The sequence below is a fragment of the Muntiacus reevesi genome, chromosome 4 (assembly GCF_963930625.1).
Source record: "Muntiacus reevesi chromosome 4, mMunRee1.1, whole genome shotgun sequence".
In the NCBI taxonomy this organism is placed as follows: Eukaryota; Metazoa; Chordata; class Mammalia; order Artiodactyla; family Cervidae; genus Muntiacus; species Muntiacus reevesi.
The window spans coordinates 18,957,194-18,976,748 of NC_089252.1; the positions used below are offsets into that span (position 1 = coordinate 18,957,194).

Below are 19,555 nucleotides of genomic sequence, written 5' to 3' on the forward strand. Positions count from 1 at the left end.
TTCAGGAGAGGAATGCAGGTAGGATGAGGGATCAGGGAGGTACGTGACACGCAGAAGCATGAGCAGAGACACAAAGTTCGATTCCATCTGCGCGATTCCTCCGTTTTTATTGTCTGAAATATCTTGGGACCTCAGGGCCTCCTAGCCCATCCTGTGCCTCCGGCAGCAGGATTAAAAGCAGGCTGCGGAGCCTTGGATCCTTGGAGTTGCGAGCCCCCTAGTGGCCTGAATGAGGCATTGAACGGATCCTCCCGAGAGGCCAGCTGCTGGGAGATGGGGAGGCAGGCGGTGCCCCCTGCTGTCCTCCTGGCACCCGGACATCACAGGAGACGAGTAGCTGCCCAGCCCGCACATACCACCCCCACCCCACCGAGGGGACAGCCTGGCTGCAGTCTGGAGCCCCAACCCTGAGCTCTGCTCCAACCAGGAGCTGCGCAGCCCAGAGCCTCAGGCACCCCTGGGACCCACCCTCGGCGTCTGGGGGATGGCACAGTAGGTGGGGCGCAACTCGCTGCCAGGCCGCAAGCCAGGCAGGAGTCAGTTTCAGCCGGAGACCAACTCGGCAAAGCCAGCTGTGTCCTGGGTGGACCGACATCGCAGTTAGCAAGAGCCGCTCACGGCTGGCAGGCGACACCTCAGGGTCTTCAGTCCTGAGAAACCCGCCTGAAATCAGGGGGACCCGGGGACCTCACTGGGGAGGGGAGAGGGCGGGGCTTTAGCGAAGACCCTCACGTCTGAGTCTGTCGCTGCGCCGGTGCTGGGGGCGCGGGTGTCCGTGCCAGTGGAGTGGGCAGTGTGCCGTGTCCCTCGAACACCCGCGCACCTCGGGGTGCAGGCGCGCCTGCTCTAATGCTGCCCCCTGTGTTCTGTTACAGATGAACCGGCCGATCCAGGTGAAACCGGCGGACAGCGAGAGCCGAGGAGGTAGTAGCTGCCTGCGCCAGCCCCCTTCACGTGAGGGCCCACTTGTCTCTGACCCTCCCTTCCCTCCATTCCCGCCCCCCGCCCCCCCACCATGGGAGGGGGTTGCAGCGACTCCCTGCCGCTGCCTCCAGCCCCCTGGGGACCTCGTGGCTGGGGCTTGGGATGGGCCTTTGGAGCCCTGGGTGGCTGGTGTGGGGACAGACTGAAGAGGAGGAGAGTGGATTGGGGTCTGCATTTTGCTGGGGTTCCTTCCTCTCTGTGAGTCAATGGGCAGGATGTCCTGGGCGCTTCACTGCCCCCTTTAAGACAGCCAAAAGGGCAGGCCCACCTCCATGTCAGGAAGGAGAACCCCACTATGATGGGACTGGACTGGCTCAAAGGGCGCCTGGATGGGAGGGAGGAAATGTGCTTCAATCCTTCCCCAGCCTTCCCAGGTGGTGCCAGTGGTAAAGAGCCCGCCAGCCAATGCGGGAGAGGGAAGAGATGAGTGTTCAATCCCTGGGTGGGGAAGATCCCCTGGGGCAGGGCACGGCAAGCCACTCCAGTATTCTTGCCTGGAGAATTCCCCTGCAGATTCTCCCTGCAGACAGAGGAGCCTGGTGGGCTACAGTCCGTAGGGTTGCAAAGAGTCGGACACGACTGAAGTGACTTAGAACACGCCTGCGGTGGAAAGTTCAGGCCAGAATGGGCAAGTCTGAGGAGGGCTGCCTTGGGGGTGTGGGGTCACTCTGGTCAAGATCCGGACCTAGATACAGGCAGACAGGCTGATGTCTGGAAGGGACAGAGCAGAAGGACACACACAGCCTCACCCACAAACACAGGCCCCCACTCTCCAAGGGGAGGCTCTGCTCTCTCTGCCAACATGGCCTCACCCCCACTGTACACAGAGGCCGGACCAGGCCAGGCTCCGTCTTCCTCTGTCAAGCACCCACCTTCCCGGGTTCTGACGGGGCACCATGCCCACTCCATGCCCACGCCAGCGCCCTCTGCCCCTGGGCCCTCCCTGAGTGGGCCTGGACAGTCACTCTCAGCTCAACTCATCTGGGCACTGAGGAACATCTCTCTCCCTATCCCTCCCTCCCCCCAAATTTTCCAGGAACTTAAGAGCCTGAAGTCATATAGACAAAAGCTACTTGCAAAGTTGAGAGGCGAGCTCCTTGTCCTGTAGTGTGGCCACAGGTAGCCTGCCCACCCCGGGGAGGTGTGTAGGGTCCCTCCAGCACAGGTCACTCCCCTTGGGGTGGGGGCTGTCTAGGGTCCCTCCAGCACAGGTTGCTCCCCTCGGGGGCCCAGCAGGGCTCCCACCTGGGTACAAGGCCTCTGTGGCCCTCCGAACCCAGGCCTCAAATCACGCCCGACAAGCCTAACCCATGTTCTGGTGCTGCCCGAAGAGGCCCCATGCCCCAGGGCACAGGCCCGTGTCCCCCGTGGCCCCCTGAGGGCATCCCGTCCTGGGGACCCCCATCGTGGAGGTGGAGACAGGTCAGTCGGTGAGCAGAAACAGTTTGGATGTGAAGGGTTTGTGCAGGGAACACCTGATTCACACTCCTGGCTCCTGCCCCCTCCTGGCAGCCCAGTTCCTCGCTTTTCTCTGCCCACAGAGGCTCCTCAAACACCCAGGGCCAGGCCTCCGGCAATGCCCCTGCTGTGTGGCGGGGCCCCAAGGAGGCAGCGGAGACCCCGGTCCTTTGGGGGACACCTGTCATGTAAGGGGGGGAGCTCAGACAGCAGGCGGCACCCACACCCCCAGAAGAGGGGTCCCCGAGGTGGGGGCAGCCAGAAGCCTCAGAGGAGGTGGCACCTGAGCTGATTGAAGGAGGGGACATTGCACCCCTGGGGACGGTGGAGGGGCCGGAAGAAGGCCCAGTGCAGGGAGGGCCTTCCGCCACCACCACCAGCTCAGAGTCCCGCCCGTTTACCCCAGACTCACAGCCAGGTGTCGGGAGGCCCTCCGCGCTGAGCTCCAACACAAACCATTTCTCCCTCACTTGCCTTGGAGGCAGTCGCTCTCCGACTCCAAGTTGCTAACCTCATCTCCTTTCTCCCATATATCTCCCGCGTTGACACTTGCCCCAAACCAGATTAATCAGCTTTTTTATCCTTCCTGCGGTAGCAAGGGAGTGGGGGTGGGGGGGGGGTGGGGGAAAGAGAGCCAAACCTAAACATCTATCTATTAATTGCATATTCAATATTAGACAGTGAGATGATCCTGAGTCAGCATCATCACCAAGCTCTTTGGAAAAAAAAGAAAGTTTAAAATAATTTAATATCCATTAAATACTTCTTCTGTGGAGAGAGGGGAATGGGGGAGAGGTGGGCATTAACAAAGATGAAACAAATGGGAACAGGAGACGGGGAGATGGAGGCAGGGGTAGGAGGGGGAGGGGAGGAGAAATCCAACAGGAAAGGAAGAGCCCAGAAAGGAGAAGGGGAAGGGGCAGAAGGCAGAGGGCGGCCTGGGAGAAAGCAGGTAGAGGGGAAGACGGCTGGGAGCCAGGGAGACTTAGGGGGCACAGGTGTGGGAGCGAGAGGAAGGGGTCCTGGAGGGAGAGGAGGGTTTATCCCCACCCTGGTTCTCCTCATCCCGGGTTACACAGGCTAGGTGCTCGGCTGGGGCTCCCCAGGCAGAGTACAGGACGGCAGTTCTTGTTCTGGTCCTGGGTTCTAGTCCCACCTTTGTGCAAAATGAGCTCTGGTCTGGACACCACTTCTCTGCGCCTCCACGTCTTCACCCAAGGATGGGAGAGCTCACTTTCCAGGGAAGCAGGTGTTTACAGAGCACCCACTGAGGGCCAGCATTTATTTTGTTTTATTTATTTTCCTTTTGGGAGCACCATGCAGCTTGTGGAATCTTAGTTTCCCGGCCAGGAATTTAACCCAGGCACTTGACAGAGAGAGCACAGAGTCTTAACCCCTGGACTGTGGGGGAATTCTTAAACAAACACACGTAACCCATACTACAACTCTGGGAACTGGAAGTCATTGGCCCTGCTTAAAGGTACAAACAAAGGCCCAGAGAGGCCAAGTAACTTGTTCCAGATCACACAGCTATGTGGCGGCCGAGCCAGAATTCAAAGCCCTGCCTGTCAGTCACCAGCACCCAGATGCTCTGCGTTCCTCAGACTCCTAGGATAGTCTTTCGGAGTCCGGGGACAATGGGAAGGTGCCCCAGGCATTTGTCTCACCTCTGGGCTCATTCTGAAGGTAAATGAGGGAGGCAGGTCCCGGCTGGACAAGGAGCTCTGGGACCTACCCATAAGACGTGAGAGAACGGGGCTGCAGGGGTCAGAGAAGAGAGCACTCACTGAGGAGCAAGCAGGGAGGGCTTCCCAGAGGTGAAAACCGGACCCAGAGCTGCAGACGCGGCAGGAGACAGGGAGGGCACGAAGTGATAATGGAGCCCGAGCACACAGCCGAGGGGGCGCGCGTGTCTCCGTCAGAAGCAGGAGCCACTGACCCTGTGTGGGGACCTGGCGGAGAGAGGGCATCGGAGCTCTAATACCGCTGGGCAGAAGGAGAGGAGACAGCCCCCAAGACCACCAAGAGCCAGGGGTCCAGCTGTGAAAGAAAACCAAGGGAGGAGCTACCCCGACTGCAAGGAGGATCCTGTTAACCCCACAGAGCTTCCTGGAGCAAATTGCATTCAGCTCAGGTTCACCCCCAGCCCCAAAGAAGCAAGCCACCAGGGGAGCCTGGCAGGCCGGGCACAGCGAAACACCAGGTGGGCTCCCCGCCCCCGCCGGCACCTGCCCTGACATCTCAGAGGCCAGGATGCTTCCTCGTGCATGCCCCTTGATGTCCTGAGTCTCCCAGCAGACCGGTGTACCCACCCTGAGAGGGGCTTCACGGCCAGCATCCCTGCGGCATCGGGGGCCCTCTCTCAGTTTTGGGGGTGGTGCCCGCAGCCCTGACCCCTCCCATCCACCCTGCTCTCAGTCCAGGGTGGGCCTTACGGCCCAAGACAGGAGCAGCCCCCTACCCCACTCCAAGCCAGGCTCCTGTGGACAGATTGTGGGGGCCCCTTTCAGGAAAGCAGGCTCTGGGCAGCTGGTCCCAGGCAGCAAAACTGCTGGGGACTCCCTGGACTGAACTGGAGGAGACTGGGACTGGGGTCCACTTCCACCCCCCAGAGGGCTCTCAAGAGAGTCAGTAGGCAAGTAGGAGCCCTTGAGGAGGGAAGGAGTGGCTGAGACCTGAGCTAGCAGAGTGGACGCTGGCCAGACCCACCCCACTCCTAGACACACCCCAGCAGATGTGAGCTGTCCCCTCGGAACCACCCCCTGCCACGCTTGGCCCCATTGCCAGAAACCACCCCCACCTCTTCCCAGTAGCCGGCTACAGGTCAGGAGGTCCAGCAAGTGGGGGCCTCATCCGGGCTGTGTATGGAGGAGCCCCTAGCAGGGTGCATCCGGCTGTCCACTCATGCCAACAAAGACACCCACACACACCCAACTCCACACCTGCTCCCAGCGAGGCAGGAACAAAGTGTCCCCCCAGCCCATCCCAGGATCCAGTGACTGGGGGTGGGGCACAGACAGGTTCTTCATCAGGTTTTATCTCATCAACGTGAAATGACAGGAAGAAAACAAACAAACAGCGAGATGTCAAGCTGAAGGGTTGGAGAAGTTAGAAATCAAGAGGGCTTGGGAGGGAGACCTGCAGAAGGGGGGACTCCGAGACCCAGGGGGCCGCCCCCTCAGAGCGAGCAGGGGCCACCAAGGAGCTCTTGCGGAGGTGGGGACGGAAGCAACATTGAGAGTGCCTTGCAGGATGGCCGCCACGCTCTCACCCCTCCAGGACTTGAACGGGAAACCACAGAGGCACATTCCAGCCTCCAGTGGGAGGCCGGAGCTGGGGGTGCGGTCATGCCCGAGTGGGGACCACCGGGGGCTCCCCAAGCCCCTCCCTGGTCCTTCGGGCATGTTTTCCGGAGGGGGTCTTCATCAGATCCAAGCAAGGGAGGCAAAGGGGCAGCTTAGACTGATCCAGAGAGGGGATGCGGATGGAAGCCAGCGATCACGGAAGGGAGGGTACGTGCGGAACAGCGGGAAGGCTGAGCGCCCCGTTATAGTTATAAAGTCCTGTGTCTCCCGCCGTCTTCAGGGCCTGGGGAGGCTCCAGAGAGGTCAAGGGGAGTGGCCCTGAGCCTCAGCCATGACCCCCCGCTCTGACATAGGAAAACTTGGCCCCTGGGAGCCCATGTCTGGTCTCTCCTCCAGCCCGATCCCCCGCCTATCTCAGTTTCTCTCCGGCAGGATGAGGAAGGCAGAGAGAGTTGGAGGCAAGTGTGACAGCCCCTCCGTGAGATGTTCATTTTCACTCGGTGCAAAGCAGGTGCAGGCCAGTCGCTTAGCCCTGCGACTCGTTGAGGCTCTTGCTGCTCCCTGTCCGTTTACCAGCGTCTTCAGGGCCCCTCACCACGCCGGCGCGCGTGGCAGCAGCGTCCCGCTGGGTCAGCTAATGAGGTTGGACCTGATGCCTGTGGACGGCTCCGAGACCCTCCCTGAGGCCACATTCCCCACCACAAAACCAGGGCTGACTCGGTCCTCCACCATCTGTAGCCCCATCAGTTCCTGCCGCTTTTAAAATCCTATTAAGTTCCGCATTTCTCCTCGGAGCATTATTTTATTTCTAAACAGTCCCAGACCACGTGCAGTTGGGAGGCCTTGGAGGATCCACTCAGGGACCAGCTGAGGGGTGTGGGTCTCACCTTCAGGTTCTGGGGCCCCAGAGAGCCAGGGCCATCCTGCTGACCCCCCGATGCTGGGTTTCTCATGTCCAGACTTTTCTAGCCATTTAGTCCCATGCTCTAGTTAGGCAGTTTCATGAGCGGCAGATGAAATGGCTCTGCTTTCTGAAAACTCAATATATAGAAGTTTCCATTTTTCAGTCTTGAGGGGCAACAAATGACTCCCTCGACCAAAGCTTCCAGGGAGACAGAGGCCCCTCGGGGTTCTGCTAGGTCCCAGGTGGGAGGGGGTACACGAAACATGAGATGAAGGCCAAGGGCCACAGCGTCTTGAGGATTCATCTGAAATGATGACAAGATGGTGGGAAACAAGGTTTTAAAAAATGATGTTACTACAGATGACCTGACCCAAGGTGCAGTTTCGGGGGGGGGGGGAGGGGCGGGTGTCAGGAAAGGCTTGGAGGCAAGTGTGAACCCTTGCAGGAGGTCCTGGGTGAGGTTCCCCTGGGGGTGGGGTTGGGCTGGGCAGAGACTGCAACCCCAAGAACCACCTCATTTCTGCCACAGCCAAGCTACTGTCTGGAAGTCGAGTCCCAGAGCAAGGGCGCCACCCCACCTGGGCCCAGTCTCTCCGCTTTGGGGCATCAGGAGTGTCCGCCCAGGTTCAGCACCTCCTGACCTCTACTCTGGGGCTCCTGGCTGGTGCCCCACCAGAGAGATCTCAAAATGAGTGGAGGCCACCTCACTTCAGCCAGAGGATGGGACACTGCGCTGAGAAGGGGTCCGGTGACTGAGGCCCCAAGCAGCCACCTAAAGGAGAGGGGTCCGCGGCTCAGAGCAGAAGACATCCCTTGCCCCCCGCACCTTTTTGTGGCCCCACAGAAGTCCCTGGGGGCAGGCAGTGTGTGCGCTCAGCTGTGGGCTGCTGGCCGTGTGTGTGATGGGGGTGCACTGGGGTGCCTTTCCTTACCACAGCCCCCAGACCCTGCAGACCCCCACATCCTCAGCTCCTCAGTCATCATGTTCAACACCATGCTCCCTTCTCACAGCTGTGTCTGCCCCCAGGGCCCCGGAGCGAGGGGTCAAGGTGAACCTTTGGCTGGGGGACAGCTAACTGCCCCGGTCAGCCAGGCCAGGACATAACATGCAGTGCCCTGGAGGGGTCTCAGGGGCCACTGTGTCCAGCCGCATCCCTCTTGGTCCCCCCCGCCCCAGGCCACCTCTCACATGGCCCTCCTGCTTTTATAAACCATCCAGAAGGAAAGTCTCCTGGCCTCTCTCAGCCTCCTTCAGAGCTCGGAAATCCTGTTTTGTCAGCCTGTCCTGCCCTATTCCCTCCGGAATTTCTTGAGCTGTAGATTGCAATGTTTTCCCTTGAACACTAGCCCCAGAGTTGATACCCCAGCAGATCTCTCGTGTACTCACGTCCCTGATTTATTTTGGACTGATGTTTAAAGAAAAGGCATTACAATGTTCAGCTCAGGAAATTCGTGTCAGATCTAAGGCAGCACGTCCCCACTTCCCAGACAGTGGTGGTGCTCAACGAGCAGCCTGGGGCAGGGGCCCTATGCCTCTGGGGAGGACTGAGGATCAGACATCTCATCACCAGGCCAAGTGCCCCACCCAGGGCTTGGCTTCTTTGGTGGGCAGGAAGTTCTACCACATATCTGACCGTAATCTCGCTTACTTTTGTTTAGGAATTTCCAAGTTGTTTAGTCGCTAAGTCGTGTCTGACTCTTCGCGACCCCATGAACTGCAGCACATCAGGCTTCCCTGTCCTTCACCAACTCCTGGGGCTTGCTCAAGTTCATGTCCATCGAGTCGGTGATGCCATCCAACAAACATCTCATCCTCCGTCTTCCCCTTCTCCTCCTGCCCTCAGTCTTTGCTGGTGTAAGGTTCCTCTGTCCTGGGGTTTTATTCTGCATAACCCTTGTTCCTTCTGACTTAAAAGGATCTTTGCCTCCTTTCTCTCCCAGGCTGCTTTTAAAAAGAAAATTTAAAACTCCAAAAAGGTCCTCTTGTTTACACAACTGAACCCAACAGCAGCTGCATGAAGACAGGTCTTTGGGGCTGGAGAAGGAGAGTGGCTGTTGGGAAAAAGCGTCCCTAGAGAGGGCCCCCGTGGGGCAGACGCACATTATAAATACCTTGGTAACTCCTGCCATAGGTGCGAAATTATAATTAACTGCAAACCTGCTGAGCTTAAATGGACTTTAGGTTTGCAGCTGGGGGAAGGGGTGTTGATTGATCTGCATTTTGTTGTTAAAGTTCTTTTAATCCATTCGGCAAGTTAAGTGGAGACTCGTGGCTCCTCACCAAATTCCCTCTGGCCCCCGGCTAATTTAGCAAAGGACTGTTTCAGGGGAAATGGGATATTAATCATTGCAGATGGGCTCCTGGATGATATTTAAAAGCTGCCTCATGTGTGCCCAGGCTGAAGGGACCGACAACAGGAACAGGGATGACAGAGAGGGGACCACGGCCCCCTGTCTCCCGCGCTGTCCCACGGGGTGCTCTTGCGGGCAGTGTGCACAGTGTAGAAGGTGGATGCACACTTCCTCAGGAGACCGGCAGGAGGTGAGAGAGGATGTCACAAGCAGTCCTTCCTGGACCAGGTAGTCCTCAGCGCAGCCTCCAATGAACCCCGATGCAGGCAAGACCCATCCAGTGCCCCCCTGGCCCCCGACACACCCCACTTGAAACAGCCTGATAGCAACGTGGCAGCAGTGAGGTTGTGCAGGGGGAGGTGGGGGGTGAGAGGCAGGGAGAGACATCGAGGACCAGAGAGATTAGAAAGGGTGACCCCTGCTTGACCTTCATGGGAAGAGGATTTGCAGGAGGAAAGGCAGAGGTTCCCAGGTGGGAAAATAGCCCGAGCCAAGGATAGCTTGGAGGATCCCGAGAGGCGGGAATGAGGGAGGGCAGGATATGGGAGCAGTGATTTCCAGAAGGTGCTTTAAACTGACACATTTAGGTGAAGGGAAGCCATCTAAGGCTTTGGGGCAGAGGGTGACAGGATATATATATATATATGTCATGCTTTCCAAACAGTAGGTTAGGAAGACTCAGCCGGATGTGGGGAGGGAGCCAGAGCAGAGAGACGGGCAGAGATGGTGCTGGTCATCACACCCACACGTCCTGCCCCTCCCACAACAATCTCTCACCAGCTCCTATTGCAAAGGGGATGGTGACACCCCCTCGGAGCTGCCATAGGTGGAACGCAGTTGGTTAGCTGTGGAATATTCCCTGATGACAGCTGCTGTGGTTATTCTATTCTTGCAGTCAAGTCCTCGGGTGGTGAGAGGTGATGGGGGTGAGGACCGTTGACAAGGTGTGATCAACAAAGTGCCAAGAGAAATCATACTTCCCAGGGCCATAGCTGTACTGTGCGTGTGAATGTACCAAAACAGGGTGAGCCAAGGAAGGCTTCCTGGAGGAGGTGATAATTGGGATGACAAGTTTACCAGGAGGTAGCACCTGGACTGTGCCACAAAGACATGAAAACAGAGGCGGAGGAGGCAAATATGTGGCATCTTAGATCTTTTTAAAAACAGAGTTGGTTTGGATGCAGAAGACGGTTCACTCCCTGCAGTACGAAGACCAGAAGTGGTGCACTGTGGGTCTCCCTGCTCCTCGTATTCCAGGGCACAGAAGTCCTGGGTGTGGCGCATGGGCAGTCTGAATCTGGGGCCGACCTGTCTCTTCTCACCCTCCAGTCCCAGTTCACCAGGCCCATCCCAGGGCTTGTTTCTCTCCCAGAAGCTGCTGCCCAGTCTTCCTGATCTGCTGTTAGGAGCCCTGCTCCTTCCCCACCCAGCTCAGGACAATACACACGGGATTTAGGCAATGCCTGCAGCAGCTGCTGCTAAAGCCATGCCCAGACTCTGGAAGGAAGATGGAGAGAGCAGCAGGGACCTCGGTTCTCCCATTAGGCCACCCAGAGCCTCCAGTGAGAGCGCACCAGTCTTGGCCCTGCAAGGTGGGCCAAGCGTCACCCCTATTCTCCTAGAAAGGAGAGGTGACTTGCCCAAGATCATACAGTCAGTAATCAGCCTTCACACTCAGCCCTTCAGGCAGGACCTTGCTGCCTTCTCTCAGGCCTGGCTGTGGTGCTGAGACCTAGAGAATGCTCGCCCAGCATCCATGCCTCAGAGGCACAAAGGAATCAGTTGGACCACAGCCTTCAGAATGAGCTTTCCAGCTCCTCACTCCCCTCCCTGATGCCCTTTGGGAATGGGGGTGGATGTAGGGGGATTTGGGGAGGGTCCAAAGCTGAACTTTCTAAGGTGCAAAGGCAGCAACAAGATGAGCCTGTCTGTGGTCCTTCTCAGCACCGAGGGTTAGCTGGGAGGGGCAGGTGGAGACACTCCACGTCTGCTGGCAGAGGAGAGCCAGCCTGGGCACTCAGGGTCTTGTCTACTGGGCCTGGAGAGGAGGAAGGCTTGGCAGAGGCTGGAGGGCAGCAGGGACAAGCCAGCATAGATTTTCTTTTCGATCACACCAGAGACAAGCCCATGATGCTGACTCATGGATGTCTTGTCCCAGATGCCACATTCCAACTGGATAACAGGCCCAGGTGACTTAGGAGGCTTAAGGTTTGGACGTGAATGGCTGACTGCAAGTGACTCAGAAATGCAGAGAGATGATCCCCGCCCCTGGAGAGCTGACCATGAAAGACAAATGTGTGGGGGATTCCAGAATTCTTTAATCCAGATTCTTTAAGTCTTTGCTGAGTTTGGGTCCTAGAGAAGCTCAGTCTGATGAGGAGATCAGCTTAGACCTCAAGGGCACCAGAAGGGTAGTGGAGACAGCAGGCACCATAACTGGCAGAGGGGAGAGCTGTACAGGTAGAAGCAGCAAGGGAAGGCTTCCTGGAGGAGGCTCCCTACTGGAGGGAATTCAGGCTGAGAAACCAGTGACACCAGGATGCAGGCCCTGTGGCGTAAACCCTATCTAGGGAAAATGAGGAAACCAGGTGACTCAAGAAGAGGGTTCCAGGGAAAGCTCCACTAAAGAGCTGGGGGTCTTCTGGAAGATGAAGGGAACTGGTGATTGGTGAAAACTGGATATGGGAAGGCTGGTCACCTGCAGTGGGCCAGACAAGGTGTCAAGGAGACTCGGGAGAGGCTCTTCCGGCCTCCAGCTGGAGGGGGGGGGGGGTGTGGGCAGGCGGCATGGGAATTAAACTCTTAAGTTCAAGAGTCCTTTTGTCACCATGAAATATAAGCCCCAAAGCCATCGGGCCCTTCCCAGAAAGGTGGCCCTTTCTGGCTCAGAACGCCTCTCCTGTTCTCTCTCTCTGAGCCGCAAAGTCAGGCAGTGGGTGTTAGTGTCTCATCGGGACAAGTCTGCCGGCCCGGCCTCACAGGCCAGCCTCCCATTCGACTCTCTAAACAGGAACTTTCTCTACCTCTCAGCTCTGCTGGCTGAAAAAGCAGCCCCCTCTTACATCTCCCCCACCCCAGGCCCTCCAAAGCCTGGTCCACAGGCAGGGGGCAGCTGTGGGCAGCGGGGCGGATGCCGCTGACATTGGCATTCTCCTTGCAGTGCGTCTTAATAATTTAATGGCTATTAGCAGGGCCGCGGTGGTAGAGGGGGAGGGGGCACAGGGGGAAGATTTATAGAGAGAATTCACTCCAGGTTGGGGTTTTGTCTTCCTCTGTTTTCCTGGCATTTATCATGCATGTTTTAATTTGGATCGGAGAGTTGCTACCATCTGGCCATTATCGCAAAGAAATATTCATTTTCACTGAGTGACACGGGCTCCATTCATCACAGAGCGTGCTGATCGCCCCAGAGTGCGGGGCTGCGCTTTCTCCTTCGCTTGAAATGAACCCTGGGCTGTGAGCAGGTCCAGTTTGCGGGGAGCAGAGACACAGGCTCCGAGGCTGCCCATGAGCTCCCAGCCAGGTGGGCAGGGGCCACTTTGGGGGATGGCCAGGGTGGGGGTGGAGGGGAGCAAGCCCCCTCCTGCCATCACAGTCTTGCCTCCCCTCACCTCCCCTGGGGTGCTGGGGGGAAGGGGTCTGGGTGGCCCCCGCACCTTCCCCCAGGCTCCTGACAGCCAATCCCCCACCCCGCCTGCTGTTCGGGGCGGCCCCCAGTCCAGACCAGAAATGGCTGGGGTAGGCCCCCTGCTCGGGCATCAGCATCTGCTAAAGGCAGGGACGCTGTCCCGCCAAGGGCATCTCTCCCGCACAGGACGTCGCTCGAGTGGTGTCATTTCAGGTCAGGGCTGTGTGAGGGACAGAAGGGCCTCTTCACTCTCTCATCACGCTGTAGTGGTACCATCGGGGTGGGGCCTGTGGGAAGAGACGTGTCTGCCTCCAATTGGGACATTTCTGGAGCGTCACCCTCGTCTCCACACACCGCTCACCGCCCCGTCAGGGGCCGCTGGAGGCCTCTCGTCAACAAGGGGAACCCAAGCACGATGCTGGACACCCAAGGGGGGCGTTCCAGAGCATCTTCGATCAGGCTGAGCTCCACTTTAAGTCCACTCAGTAAGCAGGCCTCCAGATCTGCCAGACAGAGAAAAGAGGAGAAAAATCTCTTTTCATCCATTTTAAATATCCGTTTTAAATAGTGAGTTCAGGGCCCCTCCTCTGTGTTCCCTGCTGGTGGGGCTTCAGACTCTTCACCACACCCCCCAGTCCCCGCATCCAACACTCCGGGAGAAGAGCCAATGAGAGGCAGAAACGGCTTCGTGGGGAAGGTGTGTGCTTTGCCAGAAAAGCAAAATTAGGCAGGAGGGTTTTCACCTACCAGAGTTCTGCACCCCCAGGGCCACCAACTTTCCTGGTCTGTGTCCTGGAAACTGCGGCCAGAGGCCCTGAGCCTGAGGCCCTGACCACCTACTAGGATCCAGGTACTAGGATCCACCTACCAAGACCCAGGGGACAGTGCTGAAGGAAGCCCAAGGGGAGGACTGTGCGAGCTTCGCTGCCTCTTTCCCATCAGAGAAGAAAGGCCCGAAGTCCTAACCACTACAGTACCCCCCACCCGGCTCTGTTCTGTAAGCTCTGATTGAGCATCCATTGTATCATCCCACACTCCAGACAGATGAGCCCCGCTAACACAATTCTTGGCTGAAAGTGAAACTCGTTCAGTCGTGTCCGACTCTTTGCGGGCCCCATGGACTGTACAGTCCACGGAATTCTCCAGGCCAGAATACTGCAGTGGGTAGCCTTTCCCTTCTCCAGGGGATCTTCCCAACCCAGGGATAGAACCAGGGTCTCCCGCATTGCAGGCGGATTCTTGGCTGGGACTGGGGTAAAATAAGTGAGACCATGAGGAAACTGGAAAAAATCCCAAATACACTAAGCTGACCTCAACTGAGGGCCGTCAGGTACAGTGCAGGAAAGTCACAGGCCTGAACCCCTCCCTCTCTGCCACGGGCCAGGTCCTGCCTGTGGGTGACGTGTGTTTCCCCTTCTCCCAACTCCGCGGCTTAGGTAATACTGGGCATTGGACGGAAGAGGACATGGAAGCCCAGAGGGTCACTTGCTGGGGTCACCAGCTGGTGGGTAGTGCACCTGGAAGGAGCCTAGGACCCTCTGATTTCCAGCACCAAGCAGTGAGCGTGGAAAAACCTAGGACAGCTTCGAGCAGGAGGTGGCATTTCAGCTGGATGCGGTGGGAGAAGCGGCATTCTAGGCAGGGAGCCCTGCTTGCCTGCCCTCTGCCCCTGGCTTTCTCTCCTGGCACTTGTTGAGCTAAATTAGCTGTCCCCCACCACCACCCCGCGGGGTCCCCCCTCCCGCTTCCGGCAGCCCGGGGAGAGGTCCCCACCTCCTAGGAAGGCGGGGAGTGTTGCTGAGCATGGCTGAGGACCCCTCCCCGCCCCTCTCCCCAGCTCGGCGCCGCCCCCGCCCCCCTTGGAGCTCATTCCGTGACACCAGCAGCTCTGAAACATCTGCTCCTCTATCCGGGACCCGCAATTTGAATAAATTACCCCGACGTGGCAGCAGCCTGTTATTAATGGCTTGAGTTTTATAAGATGCTTTAGTTTAATAACACTGTAGCCCAGCGCCGCACTTCTCACGGATATTTTTATATTTCGCCTCCTCCTGCCTTCCTCCATCCTCCGCGCTGCCTACAGGGCTCTGGTCTGAGAGCCAGGACTCCATCAACCCCCTCCCCGCCGCCCTCCGGCTCCTCCCTGGGAACCAGGGGACCACCAGCCCCCACCTGCGTGCCACAGCCCTGCGGAAGAGGAAGGCGGGGCGATGCACGGAGAACGTGGTCCCGGGCAAGTTCTGTGCTCCTAACTCGAGAGCCAACCGGGGCTTTGCTGCTTTTGGGGACCCGCAGAAACCTGGTGAGCGAACCTGCCTCTCCCCAGTTGGGCTGGCAGTGTCCGCAGCTAGCTAGGGAGCAGAGGCCACAACTTATATCTTTATTCACTGCCCTTGGCTCTTCATTATTTTGCTGCTTTTCCCATGTGCTCATGCCCCTCACACCTCCTGCAGGAAGCCCTCCTGGAATACCTCCAACAGCCCTTTCTGCTCTTCCTACAAGCCCAGACACCACCCCCCGCGCCCCCACACACACACACTTCTCCACTGCCCTCCTTCCTTGTCTCTTCTCCCCACAGCCTGCCTGCCAGTCTTCTTCAGGAACCCCCTGGGGCCAGGCCAACCCTTTCAGAATTAACAATAGGCACTCAAACATGTGTGTGGCTTCCACAAGCTTGTGCATCTGTGTGGGTGAGGCTTCCTGCAGAGAATGGGTGCAGTCACGGACAGGAGAAAAGTGGGCCGAGGGGTGGGCGGGCTGTTCCTTGGGGATGTAGGATAGAAAGCGGTGAGGCTTAAATAGGTAGCCAGTGTAGTCGTGGCCTCAATCGGTTCCCAAAAATGTAGACTGCAGCCATCGTCTAGAAGGGCGGAGACTGGGCTCCTTGCAGGAACATCCCTCCAGCTCTGGGAGTGGAAGCCATGGATTCATCTCACCAGCAGGCCAGGGGGGATTGGCCCCAGGGTAGGCCGGGGAGCTTGCCAACGGGAGGCCCCCAGAGCCTGGAAGCAGAAGGAAAGGCTATCCCTTGTGTGGGGGGGGGGGATGGGTAAGACAGAAGGGGGGCCAGATCCCCCGGTGTCTGCCACCACGAGGGTTCTGGGAGCCAAGAAACCCAGAGGGTGCCCTCCAGTGGGGGGGGGCTCAGAGCACCCCTCCGTGACAGGGCCACGTTTAACTGTGTAGTCCCTTGTTCCTGGGGCCCCCCGTGGTGGTGATCCTTGCACTGACTCTAAAAGGGAGGGTGCTGTGCCCCCTTCCGTCCCCCCACCCCGTTCTGAGGGTTCCAGGGGCGGTGGGGGGGGGAGGCTCTCGCCGCTTCCTGGTTAGACTCTTAACTCCTGTGGGACTCTGCCTTTTGCTAAGAGCCCCACCATTATAACATAATTACTGCTGAAAATGACCTTTAAAATATATTTTAAATTCAAAATGTCTTTAAACCCTTCACTGAGCACCATTTTTCAATTTCAACGACTGTTTTCCTTTTTGGAGGGGGATGTGAAGGGTAGGGAGTGAAGGAAGGAGTCATCGGAAAGGATTTTGAGTGTTAACCTCTTGCAGGTACAGGGAAGATGGAGACGGCTGGGCACCGCCTGGGAGCAGGGGGGTGGCTCGGGGTGGGCAGGAGGAGAGGATGGAGCGATCTGGTCCCGATGCTCTGCCCTGCCCACCCCTGCCCCTTGCCTCCAGCCTGACCGGCTCTCACTCACCCCAGGGCGAGTGCATGAGAGACTTAAGGAGGGGCTGAGAACCCTGGGGTGGTTGCCGCCAGCTCCTGAGAGCCCCCTCCACCAGCTTTCTTTCTCCTCTGTTCTCCTTCCAGAGGCCATCCGCATATGATGCTCCGGGGTTCCATTCCCTGCCTGCTCAGCCCCTTCCTGCAGGATGGCGCCCCCTCCCCACTCTGCACCCCCCCACACCTCCATTTCATGCCCGCTTGGCCCTGACCTGGCTAGTACATCTGGTCCTCAGACATCTGTGCTCCTGGCTGCCTCGTGCCAGGGCCTCCTGGGAGGAGAAGGGATGAGGAAGCCCAGCTGGGAGAGGAGGGCTGTTTGCAGCCCCCAACCCCGCTCTCCTAAAGGCTCCCAGAGGCAGGTCTAGGAGAAGGGTCTAGCCGGCTGGCCCCACCACAGTCCTGCTTCTCCACATCTTCAGCCCCCAGGAAACTTTGCTGTGCACCCCCCAAAGTCCCCGTGCTTCTGTCTCACTAGTCCTGTCCCTCTCTCCCCTATCTCTCCCCCACACCACCTCCAGGAAACCTGGGCGGGGGTGCTATGCTGGCCGGTGTCACCTCAACCCCTGCCGACGTGGTCCCTGACTTGCGTCCTCCCTCCTAGGCCGTCTGCCAATTGCTCAGCCTGCTTCCCCATCCGAGCTTGACATGTGTGCTGATGGGGGGGCTGCCTGCCGAGGTGACTGCGAGGGGCGTGATAAGGCAGTGTGAGGCTCTGACCCCCTACATGGAGGCTCGAGTCCTATGCAAACTTGACAGAGCTCCACGCTCCCCATCCGCTTCCAGTGGCAGGAGAGGGTAGAAGCAGGGGTGAGGGAGAAGGCTCTGATGTGGTGGGGTGTTATACGGGTAGCTCCATGCAGATGACCACAGTTCAATTCCTGGGTCGGGAAGATCCCCTGGAGAAGGGATAAGCTACCCACTCCAGTACCCTTGGGCTTCCCTTGTGGCTCAGCTGGTATCACCTGCAATGTGGGAGACCTGGGTTCGATCCCTGGGTTGGGAAGATCCCCTGGAGAAGGGAAAGGCTACACACTCCGTACTCTGGCCTGGAGAGTTCCATGGACTGTTAGTCCATAGGGCTCGCAAAGAGTCGGACACCACTGAGCGACCCTCACTTTCACTTTCACTTTCCATGAAGCTTTCCCAGAAAGGAGCGGCCAGCAGGCATCAGACAGTCCTTCCAGTGTATTCTTAAGTCTATTTCTAGAACGGCCAAATTCTCATAGCATCCAACATGCTTGGTATGAAAGTCGGCATATATTTCAAAGCCCAAGCAAAATAACATGCACGCTATTCATGGCTGTGGATCACCCGATTTTTTAGATTGTCTGTAGTTTTGAATGACTTTTGCCCTCAGCCATGGAAACTAGACATCTTCCTATTGAAGATGAGAGCTCATTTCAGCTGCTGCCTCTCCTGAAAGGGTGGCAGTTCCTTGACCTCCCACAAAGGTGTTCAGGGCTCAGGGAGGTAAGAGAGGTGAGAAGGGCTCTCAGAGGTCAGAAGAGGGGGCTCGTGGGGTGGATGCAATGGGATGGCATCTATGAGTAACTTTGAGCCCAAGTTCAGTTCTTGGAACCCTGGCTACTGCTGGAGAAGGTCTCTAGAAAGGTGGATGGAGGCAGGCAGGCATGAGACTAGTCTGAAATGATGAGGCTGCTAAAGCGTGTGGTGGCAGAGGATGGGGCGTGGGGGGTGGAACACCAGCAACCATCCTGGCTGGGCGTCTCCACCTCCAGCTCCTCCCACGATGATACCCTACAAATGAGGCATTTATGGTTCAAAAGGACTAAATTACATGCCCGCAGCCACCCAAAAATTTAAGGGTAAGGACTAGATTGAAATCCTCAACTGCATGATTCTACGCACCTCCCAGATCAGAATTCCTCAAACTAACCTGATACTCTGAACCCAAACTCAAGAATCCATTGGGTTGGCCAAAAGGTTCATGTGAGTTTTTCTGTAAGATGTTCACAAACTTTCTGGCTACCCCAATAGAATGTTTCCCTATTTCCTATTCCCTTGGGCTGACCTTCAAGAGCCCCCTCAATCTGGCCCCAGCTGTTCAACCCCTCCAGGAGAGAAAAGGGTGGGAACGAAGAGACTTAGGCAGAGCCAGAATGAAGAGCTCTATTGTGATTCACTTTATTGTGTGACCATTCTAAGAGAAGCATTAGTGTCCAGAATAGAGGAGGTGATGGCTCCGCTTTAATGATAAGATCAGGGGCCAATCTTAGAAATGAGGCAGGCACTTACAGTTCTTTAGTTACTTGCACATGCATGCATGCTAAGTCGCTTCAGTTGTGTCCAACTCTTTGCGACCCTATGGATTGTAGCCCACCAGCCTCCTCTGTCCACAGAATTCTCCAGGCAAGAATACTGGAGTGGGTTGCTGTTTCTTCCTCCAGGAGATCTTCCTGACCCAGGGATTGAACCCGCATCTCTTAGGTCTCCTGCATTGGCAGGCAGGATCTTTACCACTAGTGCCACCGGGGAAACACATAGCCGCACAAAACTTAAATAGTTAAGGACTGGATTGGACTTTGTGATTCCACAGTCTTGGCTCTCAGCCCTTGTCTCTTCATTCTTTCTCCAAGTCCTACCCAGACACAAAGTCCAGCTCAAAGCCTCCCTCTTCCAGGAAGCCTTCCCTGCTTGCACCAGCTCTCCCCAGCCTCCTCGGGCCTCTGTACACTCCTTTGTGTGTGTGCTGTGTGTAGGTATGTGTTTGTTCCTCAAGAAGGTCGTAAGTTCCTGAGGGTCAGAGTGTAGCCTCAGCCCACGTATCTTCCCAAGCCAGACCCGGGGGGAAGCACCAGGGCAGGTCCACCTTCCCACACAGACCGCCTGCCGAAAAGGCAGACCTGTGCCTGCCTGGACCTGAGCAGGCAGGAGGTCTGCACGGTGGTGGCAAGGACAGCAGAGCGGGGAGAAGGCCGATGGTGGAAGGCTTGCATGTCAGAGAGACATGCATGCCCCGTGATGCACGGTGACCAGAGAACACATTGTTTCCAATATCACAGTTATAACGTCAATTAAATGCCTGTGACTTAAATCATCTTTAATAGAGATATGGCCGTTCAATGAACCATTAGCAGAGTCAGCATCTTCTTGCTCCCAGCAGGGTCCGACACAGAGCGACGGTTCAGGCTGGTCTCAGACTGCTGGTACCTCCAGAGACAGGC

General features: G+C 57.4%; 1 protein-coding gene across 9 annotated transcripts in view; it reads left to right on the forward strand.

The window, feature by feature from the left end:
* Positions 1–19,555, forward strand: part of CELF4 (CUGBP Elav-like family member 4) — a 310,706-nt gene that overhangs the window by 234,927 nt on the left and 56,224 nt on the right. For 6 of the 9 annotated variants that reach the window (XM_065932335.1, XM_065932340.1, XM_065932336.1 and 3 more), the window contains exon 3: positions 876–924. In XM_065932335.1, the coding sequence (XP_065788407.1) occupies positions 876–924 (49 nt within the window). Of the gene's footprint in view, positions 1–875; positions 955–19,555 lie in introns of all 9 variants that reach the window. The other 3 variants (XM_065932331.1, XM_065932334.1, XM_065932332.1) reach the window with 1 other exon arrangement.